At 37.0% G+C, this 15,391-nt stretch overlaps 1 protein-coding gene across 1 annotated transcript in view; it reads right to left on the reverse strand.

Annotated features, from left to right (window-relative positions):
* Positions 1–15,391, reverse strand: part of hmcn2 (hemicentin 2) — a 149,402-nt gene that overhangs the window by 126,500 nt on the left and 7,511 nt on the right. Inside the window, exons 3-13 of the mRNA XM_077224262.1 lie at positions 14,341–14,499; positions 13,978–14,100; positions 8,216–8,387; positions 7,980–8,086; positions 7,743–7,863; positions 7,228–7,491; positions 6,536–6,680; positions 5,022–5,143; positions 3,746–4,018; positions 2,845–2,986; positions 2,394–2,521 (exon numbers count right to left, since the gene is read on the reverse strand). Coding sequence (XP_077080377.1) covers positions 2,394–2,521; positions 2,845–2,986; positions 3,746–4,018; positions 5,022–5,143; positions 6,536–6,680; positions 7,228–7,491; positions 7,743–7,863; positions 7,980–8,086; positions 8,216–8,387; positions 13,978–14,100; positions 14,341–14,499 — 1,756 coding nt within the window. The remainder of the gene's footprint in view (positions 1–2,393; positions 2,522–2,844; positions 2,987–3,745; positions 4,019–5,021; positions 5,144–6,535; positions 6,681–7,227; positions 7,492–7,742; positions 7,864–7,979; positions 8,087–8,215; positions 8,388–13,977; positions 14,101–14,340; positions 14,500–15,391) is intronic.

Below are 15,391 nucleotides of genomic sequence, written 5' to 3' on the forward strand. Positions count from 1 at the left end.
AGAAAAAAACTCATAACTGACATTACTTCTGGTTCATCTATTAAACTTTTCTTTCTTCCTTTAAAAACAACAACACATTAATACTTTTATTTAGCAAGGATGCATTAAATTGATCAAAAATTACACATTTATAATGTTACAAAAGAGAGTTTTTTAGTTGATGCTTTATAAAAAAAAATTCTATTCATCTTAAACTCCTGAAAAAATATTCATCACAGTTTCCACAAAAACATTAAGCATCACATTTGCAACATTGATAATAATAAGAAGTGTTTCTTGAACACCAATCTGATTTCTGAAGAATCATGTGACAGTGAAGACTAGAGTAATGGGTGCTGAAAAGTAAGCTTTGCCAACACATACATGAATGAATGGATGAATGAACGAACGAATGAATGAACGAATGAATGAATGAATGAATGAATGAATAAATGAATGAATGAATGAATGAATGAATGAATAAATGAATAAATGAATGAACTTTATATACTAACTTAGAGTTTTTCTCAGTCGCTTTGGTGCATTTCTCACATCATTATTTGCATTTGCACAACAGTTAGTTCAACCTCCACAACATTTAGTCATTTGTGCACATCATAGTAGCAGTTTCTCATTCCTTCCAACAAATTGCAAATGCTTTTGGACATGCATCAGTTGGTTTCATACAACTCTCTGCTGTTTAATAACATTATCATTTGCTTATGTCATGTCAGTCAAAATTAACTATACTTGTGAATGCTGAATAGTCATTCCATATGAAAAATAATAGTATATAGTGCTGTCTTGAGCATTTTCAGGTAGTGTCACCAAGATCTGACTTTTTTGCATTGGAAAACATTTACAGAGTAAACTTTCATAATGAAAACATGACAAAGCCATTTGAGTATCTTGTTCATAAACAATGGTGTCAGGACTTTTCATCTTGATGACACTGACACTTTCATTGACATGAATACTTGCTTTTGAGAAATGAGCTATCCATTTTGAGCGAGTGACATGCTTTTGCAGGTTATCAACTAGGTTTTGTAGTTTGTACTAATTGTTTTGAGAACTGCATTACAGTTATTTACAGTCGCTAGGACACATTTATCAATACTTAGGTCACTTTTTCAAAACTCTTCACACAGTGAGCACAACAGAAGTATATGTGGGCTAAACTGTGGATCATTTATCATTGCTTTGGCACAAAATGCATTCAATGACTACATCTTTCAAATTACATTAATTGTTTTCTCACTTCGACACAACAACCACAAAAACTCTGTGTACTTACAGGCCAATTTGCACATGCTTACATACTGTTTTCAAAACTGTTAAACTTATGTTCAAAACAATAACATAATACAAAACTGAATATGACAGCAATTTGCTAAATTTCTACAGTAATATTTTAATGAAATATATTTCAAATCTAAAAATGAAATGCTATAAAAACAACTGGACAATTGGACCAACCACAGCTGATTGTATCTGTATCGGTGAATGGTGTGTACAAATTCTTGTATTTTGTAATTAGTCTGTGCAAAAAAAAAAAAAAGACATAATATATTGAAGCATACTGCATCATGTCTGATTAATTCCAGTAAAATATATTGCAGTGAATTCTAAACAGTAGAGAGGTGTGCTTGTTTTACAGAAGAAAACATTGCATAATGCTACCTGTTGTTAGTGTTTTTTAGGTCTTTGTTTTGTGGGTGACAAAGTGTGTTTGTTGTCTGTCAACCTTTGCTAGTGTGATGGAAGAATATGTTGATTTGAGACATGTATGAAGTGATATGGTAGTTTTACTGTAGTGCATTTTGAAAGTGAAATGAACTGCTGTGCCGAGCTGAAAGTTGGTTTGGAGAACTGTGTGAAGAGTTTTGAAAAAGTGACCTAAGTATTGAGAAATGTGTCCTAGCGACTGTAAAAAAAACTGTAACTGTTGTGCAAAACTGCTTTGCAACAAAGCGACTGAGAAAAACTGTAAATGAAGTGGATCAAAAAAGTTAATCAAAGTTATCCTAAGACATGAACGGGTATTGTTCAAAATTCATGTATAACTTTGATAAAAGGTTTTGATCCACTTCAAATGTTGACTACTGTATATACACTGTATATAGTTGAGTTGAGTATGCCATGTGATTTAAGTATGACATTCTGTGGCTTGAAAAAATTCCACGGAAAGAATTGAGTGCCAAACAGTTTACCAGAAGCAGCTATAGAACGTTTTGGTATATTACGTTTGATATGCCTGCCAACACCTGCAATCTCATTTCATTTCAATGCATGCTGTCCTGTCTCTATAAAAGTTATTGTCAATCAGTTATATATTCCATCTCTAACTCAATATTATATAAGAATGGTTTACTATGTGCATTAATTTCATCAAACATAGCCACTGACTCCAGCACCTGCATAACTGACGGTAACAGACTGAGAGGCAGTGCCAGCCTCATTGGTGGCCAGACACGTATAGTTCCCAGCATCCTCAGGGACAGCTCCTCTGATTTTCAGCATGCCCGACTCAGAGATGCTCCATCTGAAAGCACAGCCAGTGTTATATTAACCAAAGACTGCTGATGTAATGATTATATTACAGAGACCAATGTGTTTAACACTTTTTAAACTGTATTTTCAAACCAAACAGTATTTTCTTTCCATCAAACTGACTGATCACAGCATCGAAGCCAGATTTATTCTGATATCTTGACCAAATCTCAGACTGTTAATGGTTTGCGGTCAGTTTATTCAAACAGAAATTAAATATAAATGATCTATTTTAGGAAAGTGGATAAAAATAACCATCTCAAACAGTGTGTGTAGATATATAGTGAGATGAGGGAGGGGGAGCTCGTTGGCTACCGATGGTGGTTGGATAGAAAGATGTTGCCATGGCTCCAGAAAACCTTTGGAGGAGGGGATCCAGATGCCAAACAGGAGATGCGGACTTCTGCGCCCAGAGAGAAGCTTTGTGTCTGAGGGGAGACAACCACAGATGGGGCCTCTGTAAAGGAAACAGAAATAAACTGTGAATCATTGTATTCAAAGGGATAGTTTGTCCAAAAATGAACATTCTGTCATTATTTACCCACCCTCATGTCATTCCAAATCAAACCCATTTGCTGTTTCCATGGAACATGAAAGAAGAAAATAATCTTTACATTCCTTTCTGTGACAGTTCATAGTATGGTGAATGATGATTTAATTGAGATGCCTTCACAATTACAATTCATATAATGGTAATTATTAACTAGAAATAGAAAAAATAAGTTTATAGACTTTACAGGATGAATGGATAGATAGATAGATATGTGAAGATTCTATATATACAACAACAAAAAAATGTAATCACGATTAAATGATTAAATAAAAAGCCCACAGGTTTGGAATGGCATGAGGTAATAAGTAAATAACATAACTACACATTACTTGGCAAAAAGCCTTTCAGACGGCAGACATGGCCAAATAGATAATGAAAACTCCACACGCTATATAATGGTATAATAATGGTGCAAGTCTAACTGCACATGCTGAAAGTGGCTCACAGCGAGATACACTTCATCGATTTGTTCATTTTTTGGTCTCCAAAAGGAACCGCCAATCTTATATCACATTAATCTTTCTTATTCGAAACATGCAGGGCTCAATCTTGCTGGCTGTGTAGAACTTGCGCTGTGGTTTGGAGGGTTGTAATGGAAAACACATGATGGTAGGACTCATGAGGCTGCAGTAGTTGAGTGTTTGACCAGGTGCTGTAGAATACCTAGGACCACCAGCCATACGACAGCCTGACTCTCTCCATGGGCGTTTGTGGCTCTGCACTGGTAAGGTCCAGCATCCTGACTGCGAACCCAGTTGATCTCCAGAGAGGAATTGGCCAGTACTTTCACCCTTCCTGAGTGGGAGGATAAAGCACTACCAGCCAGATACCAGGTCAGATTATGCCGCACAGAGCCTTGAACCTGGCAGGACAGCACTGCACCTGTCCCCAGGGATGAAGTCACATTCACCGGAGGATGCAGAACAGGAGGGGGCTCTACATTAAGAGAAACGATGATGACATGTTTTTAAAGAGATATCAAAATACAATGTATGCGAGGCAACAAATCTCTCAGTTTAATGTTACCATAGAAGTCAAATACAAGACTTTTTGGCAGTGACTTACTATTTCATTGCAAAAAGCTTTTCTCATTTACAATTTCCTTTAATTCTGGAGATTACACCATCCTTAGCAAGCTGAAGCCTTGTTTATACTTTCACATGACTCTCTGCAGACTGTGCACTTAGTTCACGATGCTCAAGAGGCATTTATACTTGACACGTTCCACATTGAACTATTTTCCGCAACGACAGAAGGTAGAGTGCAGAAAATATTTGCTTAGCCAGCAAGAAACAGCTGTTGAAAATAGTATTTACATTTTACATTTACCTAGCCAGAAGAAAAAAAACGTCATGTTCCCAGTGAACATTAACCTAGCAAGGAAAAAAACAAAACAACAATAAAACAAAAAAAAAACTAAATGTGAATTACTTTTCTTTGGTCATATAAAAAAGTGGACAAACCAACAAAATACTCTGACTGTGTCTGGTTCTAAATTCTTACATTTACAATTATTTTATTAGTTTTTTATTTTGTATTTATTTAATATATTAAATTTTTCACAAATACATTTCAGATATGGACAAAAGCAAATCTTTTTCCCACTTAACCAAGAAAAATCAATTTGCCAATACACACACATATATATATATATATATATATATGCTTCTGAAAACAGAAAACACAGTCTTACACAACGTTGGTTTTGAATGTGTCTTGTTTTGAGAATGTTTAAATATTTTACTGGAAAACAAGATGTGGTGCATGATGGTCCGAAATGGAGCATTGTGAAGCACTGTATGATGGCACTTTTGGCACATGCACCCTCGTGCTTGTGCAGACGTGTGAAATATAAACTAGGTTTGAGGGTGTGGGTGTGAATAAAAGACTGTGTATAGTGACGAAAAAAGTATGTAAAATGTGTGTGTCCACGCAATACCTCTAACAGTGAGTTGCGTGAGAGCTCGTCCCATGCCTGCAGTACTCTGGGCCACACATTCATATGCTCCCTCATCATTGCCTGAGGCATGTGGAATTTCCCATGATGCTTTAACCCGAGACCTTCAATTACAAAAAAATTAGCAGGTTTAAGTGATGAGTCCAAAAGTGCAGCCTTGGATCACAAACATGCATTTAGCCTACGCAGAAATTCACTTTACGCACAAGAGTGAGGTAAAAAATGGAAAGAATTAGACGGAAAATATAGAGTTACAGATTACAAATGATATGAACACATTCAAGCACACACAGATGGCAGCAGGTATAAGGAAGGAAGGAAAATGATAGTATTTTTTCTCAGATGAAATCTCTGATGTCACTAGCAACTAGCTTGCACAGAATACCTTCCATTATAAGTCAGCATTATTTCATGTTCAAACTATAATTCAAAACAGAGTGCCCTTTAAAGGGGAAATAATTTTTCATGATGACTTTCTTTTGTGCAATACACACAACCCCTGCTGTTCATATTCATTCCAAGATTGATATGTCAGTGAAAGCTCACAAATCCTTCTTCGGTTAGGTTAAATTTCGACTGTAAATGAATGCCCTTGTCAGCACATGGTATCAAACGGAGCAAAAAATTGTCCAGCAAATGTTCACTTTAACATCTCCTCCATTATGTTTATTTAAGGCCATATAACACGAGAGAATGCCTGCAAAGGGGTTTTTTTACACATGTTTGAAATGAGAGAGATATAGATATGCGAGAAAGGCGAGTGGCCTGAAAAGAGGTGCTTAGCCTTTAGAAAATATCAGCGATCCTACTAAATTTTATGACAGCTGTTCTATTTTTCACTTCATTTGAGGTTGGCATTTGTTAACCTGTTACCAATATTTGAAACTCGTCCAAATGCAATTAAGAAGCCATCACCACCCATCATCGGGTGGTGATGGCGCAGTGGATAAGACACATGCCTTTGGTGTGAGAGACCCGGGTTTGAATCCACTGTGAGACACCAATGTGTCCCTGAGCAAGACACTTAACCCCTAGTTTCTCCAGAGGTGTGCGACGTCTGACATATCTAGCAATTGTAAGTCGCTTTGGATAAAAGCGTCAGCTAAATGAATAAATGTAAATGTAAGAAAAAAAACAGTTTAAATGAGTGATTTGGGTATTTTCCATTAATAATTACTAATGGAAAAAAATGTTTTACTACAATAAATATCAATTCAACCGATTATTACAAAATTATGTAATAGTTGTATGAGTTTAATTGTTAGCTAATGAAGATCCTCTGAGGTTAACCAGGCCAAAAATACAATTTTAAGGAGGAATACAGACATTTAAAACTAGCTATGTTTCATGCTAGGTTAATATTTTGATTATCAACAATATCTAAAACTACTCTAAAAAGAATAAAAAAAGGAAAGTACAAAATAAACTGAAACAGATGGAATAGAGAAAGGGGACAGCAAAAAAAAAAAGAAGATAATATTTGAGAAGAGCCTCACTCATAGGTTCTTTCCTCTCCTATTGTTCTTCCGCCTTTTGTGAATCTGAGTTTATAGGGCAGGTCGCTCTCTACAGAGCAGTCAATCGTAGCAGGCTGCATGTAGAACCCTCTTATCACAGTGGGCATACTCACCAGTGGAGGCTCTGTAAGGTGAGAGGGGGCCAAAGGTTAACAACAACACAACATAAACAACGCCATCTTAAGAAACAAAACAAAACAAAAACAGTTTAAACTGTTCAAAGTTCAAACTGAGTCCAGTGGATTTTGAATGCGAACAAATCAAAACAAAATAAAAAAAGTATTTAAACAGTCTTTAAACTGTTCAAAGTTCAAACTGAGTCCAGTGGATTTTGAATGCAACTTGAATTCAAACAAAACAAAACAAAACAAACGAAAATCAAAAAGTATTTAAACAGTTCAAACTGTTCAAAGTTCAGAGTCCAGTGGATTTTGAATGCAACTTGAATGCAAACAAAACAAAACAAAACAAAATAAAAAAGTATTTAAACAGTTTAAACTGTTCAAAGTTCCATCTGTGTCCAGTGGATTTTGAATGCAAACAAAACAAAACAAAAGTAAAATAGTATTTAAACTGTTCAGAGTGAGTCCATTGGATTTTGAATGCAACAAAACAAAACAAAACCCAGAAAAAAACCCCACTCATCTGGGATGTTGTTGAAAGAGACTCACCTGGGATGATGTTGGTATATGACACACTAGACAGTCTCTGAAAGTTGTAGCCTTCTCCATCATTTCCAGACACTTTGAGGAAGAAGCTCTGAGAGGGTGTTCGAAACTGCGGGATGCTCCAAATACCTCCTGAGCCTCCATCGCCAGGCAAAGGCACAGGAATGGTACGCAGCGAGCGCCCCCCTAAAGATACTAACTCCATATTGGTAACCAGACCTGGAGGCTTCAGACCTGAACACTTCAAAATCACATGAGCTGGGACACCTGGAGGAAAATGGGATACATTTAATCTATAATTCTAATACAGTTAAGGCAAGTTGAGCAAGTTCTGGCACAAACTAGTAATACCATTTCTTCATCAAATTGTGGCTGGATCAATTATTAAATGATTTTCTTTAACATTAAAAAAATGATTAATGACATACTCTATATATATACTTTTTTTTTTTTTTGACTATGACTCCAGCATCCAACAATGGAAAAGGGCTACATACCAAATGGTGATTTAGTAATACCTTTAATAGGTCTCTCTCTGGTCCTGCTGAACTCTGTGACAGGTATACTAGAGAAACCTGCCCTGAAGTCCAGGTTGCTCACACCTGTTACTCTGAGTGTGTGTCTCCCACTGCATCCCACCTAGACAAGAGAAAAAGCAGGTTTCAATCACTGACATTTTCCAGAAGGATCTGTTATGTATATACCTAAATTTTAAAAATGATCTAGCATCACTGTTCAAAGCTTTTAGGTGTTACCTTTAATGTCCATGGTCCAGGTCGAGGGTTCTTTAGGTTGACCACCCGTGCTGAGTTTGGGATGTTGAGCAGTTCTGTTAGACCCTGCCTCTCTCCAACTATACGGCCTATAATTATCAAATAACAATTTAAAAAGGTTTAGTAATAGTGGTCCTTTGCAAAGTACAATAACTTATACTCCTTTTAGTGAATAGGCATGAACAACCATTCAATACAAAACAATAGCATGCTCCTACCAAGAGGGTCTCTGAGCTCAATTTGAGGTCCTGGGCCACTCAATGACACAGTGACTTCTTTTAAACTAGGGTCAAAGGGCACCTCCCACTGTGTCTCCTGTGAAGTTTCATGGTCAGATGAAAGAAGGTGGACCTTCATGGCCTGGACAGTTTCCTCAACCCATTTAAGAACCTAAACAAAACCAATGAATTATCAAAAGTAGAGAAAAAAAGTGTTTCATTGTGTGAAAAAAAGAAAAGAAAATAACATTATTTTACGTTATAAATCTTATTTGTGGAAGAGCACAAAGGACAGCTGGGATCTCCATTCACTGCCACTGTATGGAAAGAGCAACTTAAACATTCCCCTAAATATCTTCTTTTGTGTTCTGCATAAGAAAGGAAGTCATGTCTGTGACCAAAAGCTCTGACATGAATCCATTCAATGATGTTAAATACAGGCAAGGTAGGATCCCAGTGACATCATCTCAGTTCATGCAGACTGTCTCACAGAGGTATGTCACAAGCAGATCCTTATTAAACAGTGAGGAAATGAGATCAGATCATCTATCAGAGAGAGAATGCAAACTATTCCTGGGCTGACAAGCTATAAAATTCTCAAAGACCAGCACAAACAGTAAGGGATTGCTTTTCACCCTATATAAATTAACAGTACATGGCAAAACCTACAGGTAATGCATTAGTCATTCTGAAACCATTCCAGATGAGACAAGCAGCATCAAAAATAGACATGGAGGGCTTAAAAAGAAAGTTAAAAAAATAAAGTTATTTCATCATTCACTCACTTTCGTCCCTTTCCAACCCTGTATGACTTTTCCATGGATCACAAAATAAGCAAAAAGAGCAACATAAAAGTATGATGGAAAATGGTCAATGCTTCTGAAGTCATATGATAGCGTTGTGTGGAGAACTAACTCAAATTAAGTATTTATTCACTAAGTCTTCTCAACCAGCTGATGCCTACAGCTTTCTCAGCCATTGGATGCACCACTTTTTTGATACTTTTATAGTGCATTGCATCTTTTAATTCTGTGTTACTAAAGAGAAAGAAAGGCACACAGGTTTATAACAACATGCAGATGAGTAAATGATGGCAGAATGTTCATTTTTGAGCTAACTATCCCTTTAACCTCATTCATTTTGAATACTGCAAGGTGCACATGAAAAAAAAGAATGAAAAAAAAAAAAAAGAATGTGCACCAGGAGATGATGAGACTTCTTTAGCTGGTAATGTGAATTTAGGTCAATTATCTGACAGAACAACTGTCTGAATGCACTACAATAATCTGTGAGAAGTCATTTACCCTTAACACCAACTTTATGTCCCTTAGACAAACAACTTAAACTGTTTCCTTAGTTAGTATTTTTATATTTCAGCCATTAACTTCTTTAGAGACAGCTGTGTGTATTTGTTCTGAATTTTTTTATCAACTACAGACATAATGGCTGCTCTGTGTCCATACCACTGAACGAAAACATCACTTCAGTAAGCCCGCGAGAATGACGCTTATTTAACACATCTTTATATATTTAGGAATGAGAGAGAAAATGGGAGCGAGTGTAGCCTTTGATAATTTCATTACTCAGATTCTCCCCTATTTCTTTCTCTCTAGATCTCTCTCACTCTCTTTGGCTGCAGACAGCAGCTGGTTCCTTTCGGAGTTTACAACTGGAAACAGCTGTAATGAGTGCCACATGTGCAACTATCCCCCACAGAGCAGCAAAATGATCACCAATGGCCTACATCTGCCTCAAACCAGTGTCTGTTTCAATGGATGCCTCATGGGAGCTAGGAAGATAAAACTAGTAATAGATAATAGACAAAAAGACAGCAGCGGAGGAATATAAGGTTAACTATGTTCAGATAATGGCCTGTGTGTGTCCCGGAAAGGTTTGAAAGCTACCCCTCAAAAGAGAACATCATAGTCAAAAGGATCCTGAAACCATATCCAGTGTGACGAACCTTAATGGGAGGCAACAGACTGGCTTCCTCTGGAAGTTGAACTGTCATGTTTCAAAGATTAGTTGTGGAGGAGTGTTGGTCGGGAAGCATACGTGAAAAGGATGTGGAGGTCAGCTGAGGATCAGCCGGATTCCAACTAAGCACCCACACTGTTTGTATAACTGATGGTTTAAAGGGACAGTTCACCTAAAATAAATAATAAATGACCCAAAAGTCATCAATTACTCACATTCATGTGGTTCCATGACTTGTTCCTCCGTTGAACACAAGAGGAGAAACGTTTAAGTATTAGCTCATATCTATATAATGAAAGTGAATGCATTCTAAAAAATGCTGGGTTCAGCCTGTTGGGTCATTTGTAATATTTTTACCCAGGTGCGGGGTTTCTGTAACACAGCTGCTGGGTCATTTTTAACGACAATACAAATGATGAACCACCTCACATACCTACCCAGCACTGGGTCAATGTAACCCAATGTTATGTAGTAATACATTTGTCAACGGTCATTTTGTGTTCTGTACTGAGAGAAAACTTCTTGAGGGGAAATTTCCGTTGTTTGGTTTAAGGTTAAAATTAAGGTTTGTATTACATTGTAATATTGAGGTTGATTAAATGATGGCAGAATCTTAGTTTTTGGGTCGAATGCCCCTTTAATGCTCTACTGGAAAGATACTGTAGTATAGGACCCAAACACACATAAAACCAAAAAGTGTCCGTTGGATGCACTTTAACTCTGAAGCTTTAGATAAAAGTATCTGCCAAATGCATTAATGTAGGGACCAAGACAATTAAGTCTGGACTTAGTTCTGATGGTTTTTATTTAATCTATTCACTGGAGAATGTCTAAAACTTGCTTGTCTTTTCCTGTGATACCAAAGCAAGGGATTAATACATTTTTCTTCCTCTCTCAAAGGTGGCCCACAAAGGTTCTCCATATTACAGACAAGACTTTGGTCACCTATGACAAAAACAGAGCAGGAGATCCAGACTAGACTAGATCTAGTTACACTTGCTCAGACACTCTTGCTGTTAGGTCTGTCCGATTGAAAACATCTGTGGCCAATGTCCATGTGCTAGTTTAAGTGGTGTTCAACCACTTTGACTGTGAACGTGTTCAATTGGATGGAAGTTTTGCATAATAAGCTGTTGCAAAGGTAGAGATACTGTATTAATAAATATCCCATCCCTCCATTCTCTTTATTGATTCACATGACATTTTCCTTTGTTCCGCTAAAACAATTCATGCATATTTCTGTGACTACATCAAATTTCGGAACAATTGTTGGATCAGTGAGAATCACTATTGATAAATTCAGGGGTCTTCATCCAGGTCTGTGACCCCAAGGGGTCAAAGTCAATCAAATCTATTAAAAAGCCAACGTTCAGCAAAATTGTCTCTAACAAATCAACTAAAAATAAGTATAAAGTAAAAATTAAAATGCAAAGTACAATTACATGATGCCAATGTTTTATAATGGCTTTGCAATGTACAGTTAGCATCTTTACAACATTTAAATAGATAAATAAGATACTATACAGATCTAAATATAGGCCAGACTTCAAATGTAACACTCAATATGTAACAGGGTGTCCTCGCACCACATCTCTTTATCCACACAACTAAAAAAATTTAGTTGTGTTATAAATAACAAGATATTCCATCAATACTAAAGTCGGTTACACTTTATTTTAAGGTGTCCGTGTTACAGTGAAATATACATTTAAGTACTGAGTAATGATAATTAACTTCATGTACTTACTATAGGGTTAGGATAAGGGTGTGCTTTGGGGTTAGTTGCATGTAATTATGTACAAATAGCAATTACTATATAGTATGTAACATGTAACAAGGACACTGTAAAAAAAAGTGTTACCCTAAAGTCTTCTGCCGATAAAGTCTTCTCTTCTACCCAAATCTCCACCTTCACCTTGAGTTTGGCCGGCCTGGGGTTTCAACCAAACCATTAGACTCTTTAAAGCACCGACACGCTTTCATAAAGCTTATCTGCAAATCACTCCAGTGATTAAGCTGAGCACCTTCCTTTGTTTAAGTAGTACCTCCTCCTTCAGCTCCACAAAGAGCTGTCTGTTGGAGACATCCAACCTGGACGCTGGACAGGCAGCTGTGCTGGATAGAGCAGGCATGATAGATCATATCCGGGATTACTAAGTAAAATAAGCCCTGCTTTCTCTCTTTGCCCCCTTCCCCTCCAAAAAAAATGACAAAGCGCTGTGTTTATTTGATTTGGCTCTTGCTTATTTAACTCCTATCAGAGAAGAGCCATTCAGGGTAGATGTGGAGAGCAATCTTGAGGTTTCTGCGGATTTACGGATTTGCCTTCATTCATTTTTCAAAATCCCACCCATAGACTAATCAAAAGTAAAAAATGCACCTGACATGGGAGTGTATTTTCATATTTGGACATAAAATGTCGGAGAACTTCAGAACATGGGATGAAGAACACTGGGAAGAACCTGTAGGGGCACTTTGTAACCGAACCATATAAAAGATGTTTAAATTTGACTAATGTTTTTTATACATTACACAAGAAGTTATTTAAGCAGCATTTAAGCAGAGCTTAAAGGATTAGTTCATGGCCAAAGTAGTATACTTTGAAAGGCTGTTTCCGGAGCGGAATGTGGACAATGAAATAATACCTTTAGACTTCTTGGTGAATGTCTGCGGGATGAAAGTAAATTGTCAGAGCTCTAAGAGCAACTGTGTGACCCTGACCTTGAGTTAATTCTCACAGAGCAGCAGGGGTGTAGGAGAGTGTTAACAGCTCAAGGTTACCCAGTCATCCTGAGCGCAGAAACTCTCACCAACAGGTACAGGTTGTAAAGTTCTCAAACACAACTACCATCAGCTGCCCACCTCCACAGGAACATAAATCAATTACACACACACATATCCAATTACAAAAACACATCCGCAAACATGCTTTTCTTTACTTTTCAGGCTTTTTTGCCTTGTTGTCTTATGGATTACTTTTTCCATAGTTGTTGCTGGAAGACTACGGCTCTGCCATGTCCTGTGTTGACATGCATGATACCACTGTCTCACAAAGAGGAAGGTCTGCTTTCTTTCATGTCTCACTATGACCAAACATGCTTCATTTTAGTCTGCATACCATGAAACACAGACTGAAATATGTGCCCCTTCAGATTATTGAGTCACACTGCTGCACAGTTAATGTTGTGGCTGATATAATTCCTTGACATGTCCTTCACATCTGGTCAGTCCTTTCGAGTGGCAGCTTTCATCGATCATTGAAACCAAGCCGCATCACACACTGAATGAGCACTGTACTTCCAGACAATGGAATTATTTTTTTCTTTATTGTGCGTCCAAAAAAAATGGCAAGCAAAACAACCAATGTCTTTTTTCCCGAATTTTTTTTTCTTTATGCTATTTAGTTTAAAAACATTTTGCTTGAGAAACGTGTTTTTTTTGTTGTTGACTTTTTTCTTGTGAATCAAAAAGTTTAAACACAAAGGATAGGCAAAAGTTGCTGGTGAATATAAAAAATATTAGTGCTGTCAATTCGGTGTCTGTATATATACACAAACACAAATATATTATATAAACAAAATCTTTTATGTTAGATGCGATTAATCGGTTTGACAGAACAAAAAAATATTAATTGATAAAAATGTTCTTTCTTTCTTTTTTCTTTTTTTTTGGTGCAAAAATAATGAACTTTTTTTTGCCATACTAAACTTACACATCACACCACTATACTGCATGTGTCTGCAATTTACATACATATGAATGTCATATGAGTTCATGTGTCTCACCTCATTGACTTGCTGTTTGTCCAGGTGAAAAATTTGACCGGAGCTGGTGGCAGCAATCTCCTCGTAGGCTCTGTATCCCGGCTGGGAGCGATCCCCGCAGTCCCCCGTCAAGACAAACACAACCTGGATTCAGAGGGGACGTTTATGAGTGTTTGGTTAGGGGGTTGGGTGTTGGGATTAAATGTCAACACTGGGGTTTATTCCATGAAGAGCAGATGGATTTTTAAAATGGGCTGTGAGATATTTAGATTTATGGCTTATAACTTCACAACCTGAAAGTTCAATATTTAAAGCTGAAGTGTAATTTCTGCAAAAAGGAATTAAAAAAAGGCCTCAAACAAGTTTTCAAACTGCCGTCGGTACCTGAGACTGTCGGAGCTGTACTAACTGAAGAACATCTCTTTTCAGGCGATAATCTTTGGCTCTGGCATCTGTGAAAACATAGATAAAGGATCCAGGTAGCGAGACCTCCAGAGCCTTCTTGATGGCCCCAATGCTCATCTCTGGACAATCCCCTCCACCCTGAGAGGGAACAACAAGGCCTTCATCGTTGACATCGACATTTATGGACTGACCAGAGCACAAAAAAGCACATATTGTATTGGCCCGGTGTACAAGTTCTAGTACTTTAGAGCCCAAAGGGACAATAAGAACAGAGTGCTAATAAAACTGTAGCACTGAAGACAGATCAAGTGCTGAGATGAGCCAAGATACTCAGCAGAAGCCACAGAGAGCAAATAAGAACACAGAGTACAGAATATGATTCGATGATGATTTATGAAGGAATAGGCCAATGGCTGCTGTGTCGATTGTGGGGTCTGGAGGTTGAAGATGAGCGGACGGCAGCATTTTGGATAGAGGAAGCGGATGCAGGCAGAGCAGTGTTTGAGTTGCAGTAATAACCAATAACTAAAGCCAGGCTATCATTTCAGCAAGTTAATGCAGTTTGAGAAATTAAGAAATTATGCTAACGTGAGCACAAATTATTCGCAGATTATTTGAATATGTAAACTTGACATTGTATCAATGTATCTTAGTTATTTAGAGTATTATTTATATCTTTTCTATATTTTATTTAGCAGCGTTGACCATCGTGTAACCCTCAAAGTTGTTAATAATTTAGCTCACAACTTTAACAACAAATCACCAACTTTAACAACAAATGTAATAACACTGTTAAATGTAATCTTCAGCAAATTTCAAAAGTAATAATATTTCACACTGTACATTATAATGTTGTGATGTCTAATTGCCCTTGTAGCACTTACAATAATTTTTTTAAAGTTATTTATTTCTAATTTATTTTGATAAAATAGAATAAAATGAATAATCGGCCATTAAAATAATTATCGTTTTATTGATACTAGCCTGACTATCAAATAATGTAATCATTCTTAGCACTGCTAAATCCGTA

Source organism: Siphateles boraxobius, unplaced genomic scaffold, assembly GCF_051911475.1.
Source record: "Siphateles boraxobius isolate OS27281-9 unplaced genomic scaffold, OSU_SipBor_1 9, whole genome shotgun sequence".
Classification (NCBI taxonomy): Eukaryota; Metazoa; Chordata; class Actinopteri; order Cypriniformes; family Leuciscidae; genus Siphateles; species Siphateles boraxobius.